The sequence below is a fragment of the Arachis ipaensis genome, chromosome B6 (assembly GCF_059453495.1).
Source record: "Arachis ipaensis isolate K30076 ecotype BB chromosome B6, ASM5945349v1, whole genome shotgun sequence".
Lineage (NCBI taxonomy): Eukaryota > Viridiplantae > Streptophyta > Magnoliopsida > Fabales > Fabaceae > Arachis > Arachis ipaensis.
Genome location: NC_142441.1, coordinates 141,044,362 through 141,055,042, shown reverse-complemented (window position 1 = coordinate 141,055,042; position 10,681 = coordinate 141,044,362). Strand labels below are relative to the sequence as shown.

Below are 10,681 nucleotides of genomic sequence, written 5' to 3'. Positions count from 1 at the left end.
TTGAATTTAGACACCTGTTCGATCGGAATCACTATTACTACTGCCATCGTTGGAAGAAGACAAAGGAGAGGGGGAGAGGATTCGAGCATAATCGAAGACGAGAGAGAGAGAGCGAAAGAGAGAGAGCATAGCAAAAGAGAGAAGATAGAGGAGAGAGATGCTCGTCAGAAGAAGAGGAAGGCAGTGACAACGCCAGAAATAGCGGTTGTCGTTGTAGAACCGAAAAGCAGAGAGAGAGAGAGAGAGAGGGGGGGGGGGCAGGAATGCAGGGAAGGAGGAGTCTCCGCCGCCGTCATGGCCACCGTCCTCCTTGTTGTTGTCGTCGTCATCAAACTCGACGCCAGAACTGCCTAGAAACCACCGTTTTGAATGAGGGCATTTTCGGAATTAAATATTAGCAAATTTCAATCATTGAATGATCAAATACAATACTAAGTACTAATCGCAATCTTCTAATCTCAGTTCTGGTCTCTAGAAACAAACACAACCTTAAGGGTCTAATTAAAAAAAATATATAAAGACTTAATTACAAATTTAATAAATATGGACCAATTAAACTTAAAATAATATATTTATGTATAAAATATATAATTTAAAATAATAATTTTATAATTTTAAATCAGTTAACCATTAAAAAATCAAACTAATTTAACTGATTAACCAATTGTTTGACTGGTTTTTTCAATTTTTGATCGGTTCATTGCTAAACGATTTTTATCCTGAATCGGACCGATGATTTGGTGATCAATTTCTAGTCAACCGAACCAATTTCCAGTTCGGTTCTCAGAACACTAGCTTATACAGATTAGTGCATTTATTTTTTATTTTATCTACATAGGCAATTTTTAATTAAAAAACAAAAATAATGATTAAAAATTAGAAAGAAGTTGTGCGTATGAACGTATCAGATTCTCTTAAGATAACTGATACATAAAATTCACCTATGACAACTGATACATAGATGATACTCGTAACATAAAAGAGGTCGAATAAAATAGGGCACACTGAATCGTTGCAACATATAATTCATATTTAATAGCCACATTGGTCAAGTATACACAATTTGGTTGTCTATAAAAAGCTTAAAGTAGAGGGTTAACAGCAGTAGCTTACACTGTTTCCTCTTCAACATTACGATGCTTGGAGAAGCATCTCAAATGGCGAAGGGATATATAGCGATGGTACAAGAATACAAGAGTATTTGGGAAGGAATGCAAAGATTTGAAACAAAATATACAACTTATCTTATATTTACAATAGCTCCAATGAATATGTGCATTTGCAGATAGCCCAAAATATAAATGACTTAGAAGAGCATTCACACAATGAAGCCAAGACTGCTCCTGTGGATGACATAACCATAATTGAATAAAAATTAATTAGGAAATCATAGATGAGAATTTCATAAATGGCATAAAACTTTTATTCATTTGTTCCTGTTTAGGGTGGGGGGTTATCATGTTATATCATTGCCATTCAAAGGAAATTATTTCTGCTGCAGTACCTACGTTTTGGGATGCAGGTACTCGTCCACACTGAGAGGTTTCGGACCGCCATACCAATCGATTAGAAATATGTCTTCTATTTCTAATTTGAAGACTTGAAAGTTGTGACCCTCAGGCCAACCTGTTAAAGAATACCAAAATTAAAATAGCGGAAATAAGTTTTTTTTAGCAAGAATCAAATATATAATGAGGAGAAAGCTGGTCATTGAAAATTTGCAACTAGTCAAATATCTGACATAAAACACACAGGATTCTAATCTAATTTAATGATTTTCAGGTATTACCCTTCATCTCTGAGTGCTTGGAAAACAAGGAAATTCTTGCAAATTCGGCTTCCTTGGAATCATCAACCAATTTAAGCTGAAACACAAGAGACAGCTATCAAAATCCAAGTTACTTATCATCAAAGGAAGCACAAAATTTCTTTATGATTTTCCCTTTCCTATAATAAAGCTGTTTAAAACTTTAAGAACATAACGTATTATACAGGAGGACAAGAAAACAAGTTGGCATTTACAAATCAATGAACTACAGACTTTTAAATATGACCACAAATGTTCTTCAGAAACCAGACCTTGCACCTATATGGAGGATATTTTTGTAAAAATCTGCATCAATTTATATAGTGTGGTTCACATTATCTTGTATAATTGACAGGAAAGAAGTATATGAGTAAAAAAGGTAGCATTGTCCATGATAATGTCATTCTTTTGCTTTTCCTTTTGAAGAAATAATCCACAAGCTGGAGATTCAATGAAAAATTTATAAAGTAGGACAAAGATCCATAGATATTGCTACATCATTAGTTGGCCACTAGACGTAATGTTAATTTTATTTTCGCCCGAAACATCATGTTCAACTAGTCTGGAGGTGGAAAACAACCAAAGAGAAAAACCTAGCATGAAGGAAGACTGAAAATTTGAAGAACAGAAAGACCAAGATCAACTAATGGGAAACCATAGCGGCAACACCTACATGAATATATTCAACTGAATTTCATTTTTTTTCACACACCTTTCCAGTTAGAGTAATTTTTGAACATGCAGGGTTCTCTGGGTCAAGGTTACCGCAGGTCCCGAGAGGGTATTCACTAACTGTGAACGAGGCTCTTTCATCTTTTAATGCATTTCTTGCCGTTGGATCAAGAGTTGTCAAGTAAAAGTATGGGATGCCACTGCCTTCATTGGGAGGCCCATCGCTAAATGATACCACATTCCTTCATATAGATAATAAGATTTAATTACTTTGAATACTGGAAATTATTAAATTACACAATGCAAATCCAATGGTCAAATAATGTTGGATGTAATAAAAATTATTCCTTTACAGAAATATACGTTTCGAAGGAATAGATAATTTAGAAGGTTGGTCAAACTGAAGGCAGAAGAAATTAGCAAACAGCAATTGAGATTAGCATTTATTCTTCCATTTCGTTTTCATTGGCCTCGTACAACGAATAATATGCAGTTGTGCAAAGATGTTCTTTTCCGAGAAATCGACAATCTCAGCCTTTTCAAAATCACTTGGTAAAAAGCAATTTTCCTGAATTCAGCCTGATAAAAGTAGGAAATGCTTACCCAAAGGGCGCTCCATCCAGATCAGTTGAGATAGTACTGCAAAGAATCAAAGAAATGCGCTTGAGAAACATAATTTGAACTTTAGACTTCGAAACCAAACAGTTAAATGATAGAGAACTGACTAGACATAACACATCGAACACGGTTAAGCAACTGCCCCGTACTCATAAGGCAATTCCCTTGATCTCAGTGTGAAAATGGTTAAGTATTTTGAGGTATCATCATAAATTTTATCCTGATTCATTTTTGCAACAATATAAAAGACAATGACATATGAGAAATCTGAAACCAAAACGTCATCGATTTTCAATTTAAGGTGGTCAATGCACATCATCTATGGTTTATGTTTGTCATTACTCATAAGTCACTGCACATCCTTCCACTTTATCCTCCTACAGTAAATCATCTTGTAACACAAAGCCATCGTAAATTAAGGCGACAATTACATAAAGGTATGTGCATCATGGATGGTAGGAGTGAAAAATCTAAGGAAGAAGGCAAAATGTAAAAATTGTCACTCTATAGTATCAGAATTCCCCCTAGTGGGGTGAATTCAAACATGATTCATGACAAGACACAATCGAATTGTTTGATCCATATAACTAATCCTTTTCCACCTTTACAGCTAGGGAAATAATAAGTTCAATTTCATCACAAAGCAATGAAGTACTCATTAGAACGATAACAGATAATCAACAAGATTACAAGAACCAACGTTCTAACATAAATAATCAACACAAACCAACAGCGAAGATCAAACTACCACAATATCATTAACCATCAAGTACTCCCTCCATTTCAAATTAATCATAGCTGTCACTCTTTTGGCAAATTAGAAAACCAACGTATCCATAAACAGAGTTGAAGTCAACAATTAATTTGAGATTGAGGGAGTAAAATTGCAATTAAACAGGGAAAACCAAGTATGGAGTTATGAGCTACAGTCACACTAAGTGAGAGTAAAACACAAATTAACCATCCCATAACTTATCAAGTGAAATAAAATATAACAATTCTATGCGAACAAGTTACTTTTGTAATCAAGTATAACCGAATTTTTTTTCTTCTTACGTGTCTCTTTTGGACCGACTTAGGTAAACTAAGTTAAATAAGTTGATAATGTAGCATCACCGCATGCAAAAACCCATAGAATATGAAAAAAATAGTATGTTGGTAACCGATTCCAAAGAGTTGTTTGCCTCTAAAAGTTCTGAAATAGAAATTCATGGAGCAGTAAGTAGTGTATTTATATCAAAATTAAAGGAGGGAGGAAAAGAGTGTATACTTCAAGACACCCCAGGAATTGAGAGAAAGTAACCAGCGAGCGGAGGCAGCAGAATCGTCCGGGTCAGGTTTCGTTTGGATGGAGAGGAATTGGCCTTGTGCAATGGAATTAGAATCCTGAGAACCGACCAAGAAAAGCAGATATGAAACCCAGATGACCTTGATCACCGTCAACATGGTGGCTTTATTGTTTTACGGCACAGGGCAACTGGGCAAGTACATTACAAGCCAGCCACAAGGAGTAAGAATTTATTGCGTAGGTAGAAGTAAAAGTAACCTCGATTACCTTTTTTTTAAGCGGGCACCTAAAGTGAAATTCCCTAAATGCCGCTCGTATAAAAGGAAAAGGTGAAAGATCCCTAATTTTCATGGTTTTGTAAGCCGAACCGAACCTGCCGGTCCAACAACAAAAACCGCTATTTTAAAATTCGCTTTAAAACCGTTGAACCGGCCGAAAATCGGATGGTCGGGCCGAATTGGGACCCAGCCGATTTTTATGAAACAGCGTCGTTTTGCGTTTTGTTTTAAAAAAAAAGAGCCAGGTTCTCGTCCTCCGTCACCTGAAGCCCTTGCCCAGTTGCCCCCATCTCGAGCCCCATTTCTGATTCCTCAGTCTCATACATACTCTCATTATTTCTCCCCAAAACACAACCCTAACCTCCATCGCGCCGCCGTTGGTCTCACTGTCGCCGCCTGGTTCGTCGTAGTCGTTCGCCAATCTTCCTGTTTTGTCGTGCTCCAAGGCCCTTCCATTCCCCCGACGCCAGCGTCTCCAGGTCCTGCTCCGCCGTCGTCCCTCTGTCGTGTTCGTCGCCAGCTCCCCGTCGTCCGTCGCCAGCTCGCCAGTGTTCGTCGCCAGCTTCCCGTCGTCTGTGGCTCTCCCTCAAATCTCTGGTCACTGCCCTCGCCGAAGGTAATGCCTCGGATACTCCGTCAGTGCTCGGTGCTTTTTCTTGGTTGATTGGCTTTGCTCACTGCTTGATAATAAATTTTAACTCTGTTACTGGCTTGTTCTTGTTTGTTCTGGGTTGATTAACTGTTAGTGGTTTGTTCTTGTTTATTCTGGATTGATTTACTGGCTTGTTCTTGTTTGTTCTGGGTTGATTAACTTTTACTGGTTTACTGATTGATGATAAATTTATACCGATAAATTGTTACTGGTTTGTTTGTGCTTTTATTTTTTTCTGTTGTTAACTTTTGTTAAAGTTTCTTGATGATAAATTTTATGATCATTGCCTAAAGGAATACTTGTAATTTAAGTTGGTGCTTAATACTCTTATTGTATCACATAGCTCACTACTAGTGCCTGCTGTTCGTGTTTGTTTTTTAGTTCAGAAATTATCAAATTATATTGATTATTGAATGTTTCTGCTCTCTACTGCTATGCTGTGTTGTACACTGGTCTGTGTCTTCTTTGCTGCGGTGCTGTGTTTTTTGGCTCACTGCTGTTCACTGCTGAGCTTTTTTGTATTTAATTAAGTCAATTAAAACTATGCTTTGGGCTTAATTGTGCTTAGATTATTAAGTTAGTTAATTCAGCATATGTTCTGCTGTGCTGTTGTTGTGCTGATGTTTTGTGTTTTGTGATTTCTTTGCATAGTGATGTACTGCTGGAAACTGAATTGCTGCTGTTTTGTGTGTGTTTGTGTTTGTTTTACTGTTTTGTGATTTAATTATGCTTAGATGTTGACTGTCATGATTATTTATTTCAGTTATGTAGGATTCTGTGATTTCTTTGCATAGTGATGTGCTGCTGGAGATTGAATTGCTGCTGTTTTGTGTTTGTGTTTTACTGTTTTGTGACTTAATTACTCCTAGATGGTGACTGTCTTCATGATATATTGATTTTATTTATGTAGGATTTTGTGTTTTTTTACCTAGTGATGTGCTGCCAGAGACTGGATTGCTGCTGTTTTGTGTTTGTGTTTGTTTTATTTGTGACTTAGTTATGCTTACATGGTGATTGTCTTCATGATTTATTGATTTTAGTTATATAGTGTTTTGTAATTTCTTTGCGTAGTTATGTGCTGCTGGAGACTGAATTGCTGCTGTTTTGTTTTTGTGTTTCAATTTTGAGTTTGTACTTAAATAAGTTCATAAGACTTTGGTTGATGACATTTGTTTAGTGTTTTAAATTTAGAAGACATCTTAAGATTTATATTAGACTAAAATTATGTTTTAGGATATTTATTTATAATTTATTTATTATTTTTTTATAACGGTTTTTTTGGTTAGACCACGAGTGAACCAGTTGGACCAGTGAACCAGTGATTAGAGCGGTTCAATGACCGATTCGGCTTTTAGAACCTTGCTAATTTTGAACCTCTCTCTCAAACGGCTGCGCAACACTCTCTCTTAAACTTCCAAGTGATGCTGGGAAAATTGCGCATGGGCTTTGAGTCATTGTAAACAATGAAATGAATTTCATGGAGATCCCGTCTGATGGAAGTGGAAAAATAATTAATATTGATCAAGTAGTGCAAGAGGATCTTTTTCTCTTACTGATTCTAGTTACTATTGATTCTTGTTTTACCTTAGCTGGTGATAGTAAATTGTTCTGCACTATTATGTGCCTATTTGTTAATTGTAATTGCAATTGCATGCACAGATTAGGCTATATATCCATTTTAGCAGTTGAATACATTTGATAAGCGATAGGTGCAGATTAACTTTCATTTGTTTTCAACTTGACAAGGCCTTTTCCAAGCTCTATCTGGTTAGATTGTTCTCTTCCATTATTTTTCTATCTGTTGTCTTAATTTATCCTTTTGCCACTTGCCACCACCATTAACGGGATTCATGATACTGGAGGGATGTTCTTCGATTCTTTTGTTTTGTCTTATTTTTTATTTTTATCTTTATATTTGTTGCAATGGAGCTCTCAGAAATTTTGTGTTTTTATCTTTAGCCACCTAAGAGAGCATCCAAACATCCTCATAATATCCTATGTAATAAGCATTTGATAATATTTATAGACTTTATCAAATTTCAGATTGATAAATGAAGCACATTGTGAAGATTTTCTCATTGGTGGTGGCCATCACTGCATTATGGATTGGCCTCTTACAATCATCTGTAATTCCACGTAGTCATACTTGGCTGGTAAGTACTTATGTCATCATATGCTTGATTCTTTGTTTATCTTTTTAGTTTTCTTTTTTGGGTTTCCGAAAATTTTGGGCAAGGGTCACATGCAAGCTGTGTTGCAACTGGTATGGCAAAATTGCCAAAGTATCCGTATCTGGTAGTCTGGTATGTATACGCTTCTGGTCCGCGCGAACACTTCTAGGTACCATGATCTCACTTACCCACCACCATTCTTGTCCTCCAATCATCGATGGCAACAAAACAGCAGCTGCCCGACGATGATGTGAGCAAGCTTGATCAGCAGTTTCAGAGGTGGTGGATCCATGGTGAGTTGCCACTTGTCATCTCTGCTGTGTCTTGCGGACAGCCTTGAGCTGATCATTCCTAGTCACACACTGCTGAACGCCATAAAACCCTCTTGCTTTTCCTTTTAAAGTATTTTAATTTGTTTATTTCTCTTTTTTTCCCTCCATTTTCTGCAATATGGTTTGGGATTTTCCTATATTTAGCAAATATGTGGTTAGTCGAGATTGAGTGGGTAAATATATACAAGAGAGTGCAGACCTTGGAAAGAAAAAATTATTAGGATAACTCTTTTATAAATCATATGAATTTTAGTTTAGTGCATTTTAAGTAGTTTAGCTTTCTGCCAACGAGTTATAGCTCAAATGGCATAATCTCCCCATACTCACCTAAGAGGTTGCGGGTTCGAGTCTCCCTATCTTCGGTATTAAAAAAAAAAAAAAAGTAGTTTAGCTTTCTAATTATAGATGAAAGTTTGAGCAACACTATACACTATATTATTTTTAGGTTAAAATTGGTATGTGTTTCATTTATCATATAAAGTTTTAGTTTTTACATTGTATAAAATTAGCTAGATTTTTGTATCATTTAATATATACATGGTGGCTATGAAACTTTGGCAACACCTTAAAAGTGTAGCTAAAATTAAGGTCACACTTCTTACTATTTGGAAACACTTTTCAATTTGAAAATTCTAAGACAATAGTGTGATCAAGTTAAAAAGTTTTGCCAAACAATAAAATATGACCTAAATTTTAGCTACACCTTTTTCACGCGTAAATACTCCACTCTTTTGTAAAAAAATTGTTTTTTGTATGTACTCGAATCCGCACCATTCCCTTACCAATGCAACATAGCATGCAACAGACCTTGTTAATTTGTTCGCCCACAAGCAAAAAGCTTAAATCTTTTCCCACTGAACCAATACCATTGGCAATTTACTTTCGTCATTATTGTTATTATTATTTTAGAATGATAATTTGCATGATACTGACTATACCTTATTTCTGTCCGCACAGCTACCAGTCTATTTTGTTGTGTCTTTAGGATGTTATGGTCTGTTAATGGTTGGAGTTGGTCTGATGAATTTCCCAACCTGTCCTCAAGAAGCTCTGCTGTTGCAAGAGGTATCATTCTATCCTTCTGTTGGTATTGATGTCTTCTATTATTAGTCATGGCATGTGCATTTCATAGTGCCTGTCATATATATAGATATGCTTGGATGTGAGTATGAATTGAAATAATTTCAGGATAGAAAAATGTTTTCATTTCATGGATACTTTTCTTGTTTGTTTTTAGAATGTAAAACTGGATATTGTTGAGATTAAAAAGGTTGTTGGAGGAGAAGAGATCCTTCCAAAAATGAAGTTAAAACAACTGTAAAGGAAAATAAAAAAAATAATAAAAGGAAGTAATAATAACAGATTTGCTAAACTACCCTATCCAAGAAGTTCACTTGAAAATAGAACCACAAAAAATGTCAAATATTCCTTCCTCAGGTATCGCAGGTTGTTCTGTATCTTGGGCTCCAATGTAATTCACTTCAATTCTTTACTGGTTTTGGTATTAACCATGTAATTTTGATGGTCCTAATGTTTTTGGTGTTTTGTTGTCGTTTCATCTACGTATTGATCCTTTTACTTATGGGAATGTTAAGCATGGGGCAGAAGGATTAGAATATAATTCTGGTCTCCAAATAGAACTGATTTTTTAAGTAGTCCTACAATTGTTAATGTTATTATGAATGCGCTTGTTGATTAAGAATGTTGCTTCTATCTAGGACATTGTGGAGGCCAAGGAATATCTGAAGCAAAGAGGAGTTGATGTTAGCTCTAGCTGATAATAATTTGTTGATTCAGAATTAGCTGCTAACTATTACTTAATGGGAGTAGCAAAGAATTTTGTCAAACAATGTACGCAAATACTAAAACGGGAAATGTTTGGACTAGCACTACTGTACATGGAATTCTTTTTACTTCGATAAACTTTTCTTTTTATCTTTTTTGTAATTAAATTTTGAATCCTGACTATGTTTATGAAAATGTTTCTTCCAAGGCTTTTCAAAGTGAAATATGAAAGCGGACTATTGGGAAGAGAAGCTTTTTGTCGACATTCCTCGTGAATACAGAGGCCCTTATTACATTGTTATGTTCTGTTCAAAAGTAACAAAAGAAAGCTCGTTCAACAAGTTGTGCGATGTGCACGATGGTTCCATATCAGAACCCTATCACATGATTTTTTCAACTTATAGATCTTCTCCTCCAAGAAGACTTTCCTCCCAACCAATTCGATTGTTCCGACTTCGAAGGTCGACCTCTAATTTTGACAGTTTTTCCTCCAATTTTTCTGTTTCTTGTTGTAGTTCAGCCGCCTGCTCAAGTTGTTCTAATCAACCGCGATGCCCATGTACGAGTCTCAGTATCTCCGTGGGATGAGGTTCTTCATCTTCAGGTGGATGGATTTCTGAATGGATTCGTCGTGGAGGATGGTTTCCTAATGTTCCCTTTCCATGGGGACCACTCGTTCTTTCTTGTTGGAGAGGTATCATGATTGCTCTATCGTCATTGTGAGGATCTGGTTCAGATTCAGAGGCCGTATGTAAGCCTTTAAACTGGTCGTCCGCTATGATTGGGTGTAGTTTTCTAGGTCTCCGGCAACGGCGCCAATATTTCGAGGGTTACCTGAAACTGGATTGTTTTTAGCCAAGACGTGAGATCCAGTATCTTTCTGTGACAATGTCTGACTTGTATCGAGACCGAGGTGCCGTCGTCCGAGTTCCTTGTAAGGAGGTAGGGGGTGGTACCTGCAAGGGACTCCGATACTTAAGTTTCAAAGGTTCAAAGCAGGTTTTTAATAGATTGGGGTCTGAATTTACGTGAGAGTGTCAGTGTATTTATAATAGAGTAGATAATCACTTTTTAATAG

The 10,681-nt window shown here is 36.3% G+C and overlaps 2 protein-coding genes across 6 annotated transcripts; one reads left to right on the top strand and one right to left on the bottom strand.

Moving 5' to 3' along the window:
* Positions 1-1,005: 1,005 nt before the first annotated feature.
* LOC107605279 (uncharacterized) lies at positions 1,006-4,662 on the bottom strand. 2 transcript variants are annotated; one of them, XM_016307104.3, is made up of 6 exons: positions 4,368-4,662; positions 3,083-3,118; positions 2,520-2,721; positions 1,790-1,865; positions 1,505-1,626; positions 1,006-1,343 (listed from the first exon to the last, which is right to left on the bottom strand). In XM_016307104.3, exons 1-5 carry the CDS (start codon positions 4,541-4,543, stop codon positions 1,505-1,507), a joined length of 612 nt encoding a protein of 203 aa, XP_016162590.1. In that variant the 5' UTR covers positions 4,544-4,662; the 3' UTR covers positions 1,006-1,343. The 2 variants fall into 2 exon arrangements, with proteins under 2 accessions (XP_016162590.1, XP_016162589.1); XM_016307103.3 differs by having other exon boundaries at positions 1,509-1,626.
* LOC107605280 (dolichol-phosphate mannose synthase subunit 3) lies at positions 4,215-9,765 on the top strand. 4 transcript variants are annotated; one of them, XM_088490244.1, is made up of 4 exons: positions 4,215-5,279; positions 7,359-7,779; positions 8,776-8,883; positions 9,537-9,765. In XM_088490244.1, the coding sequence occupies exons 2-4, from the start codon at positions 7,704-7,706 to the stop codon at positions 9,578-9,580; spliced, it is 228 nt and encodes a 75-aa protein (XP_088346370.1). In that variant the 5' UTR covers positions 4,215-5,279; positions 7,359-7,703; the 3' UTR covers positions 9,581-9,765. The 4 variants fall into 4 exon arrangements, with proteins under 4 accessions (XP_088346370.1, XP_016162591.1, XP_088346369.1 ...); XM_016307105.3 differs by having other exon boundaries at positions 4,217-5,279; positions 7,359-7,468; XM_088490243.1 differs by having other exon boundaries at positions 4,922-5,279; positions 6,602-7,468.
* The last annotated feature ends 916 nt before the right edge of the window (positions 9,766-10,681 follow it).

Excerpts from the sequence above, each read along its gene's own strand:
- LOC107605279 (XM_016307103.3), bottom strand. The coding sequence starts at position 4,543 with ATGTTGACGGTGATCAAGGTCATCTGGGTTTCATATCTGCTTTTCTTG. Across the intron at positions 1,866-2,519 it reads AAATTACTCTAACTGGAAAG|CTTAAATTGGTTGATGATTC; the intron begins GTGTGTGAAAAA and ends CTTGTGTTTCAG. Across the intron at positions 1,344-1,508 it reads GAGTACCTGCATCCCAAAAC|GAGCAGTCTTGGCTTCATTG; the intron begins GTAGGTACTGCA and ends TGTCATCCACAG.
- LOC107605280 (XM_016307105.3), top strand. The coding sequence starts at position 7,367 with ATGAAGCACATTGTGAAGATTTTCTCATTGGTGGTGGCCATCACTGCA. Across the intron at positions 7,469-8,775 it reads CACGTAGTCATACTTGGCTG|CTACCAGTCTATTTTGTTGT; the intron begins GTAAGTACTTAT and ends CTGTCCGCACAG. Across the intron at positions 8,884-9,536 it reads AAGCTCTGCTGTTGCAAGAG|GACATTGTGGAGGCCAAGGA; the intron begins GTATCATTCTAT and ends GCTTCTATCTAG.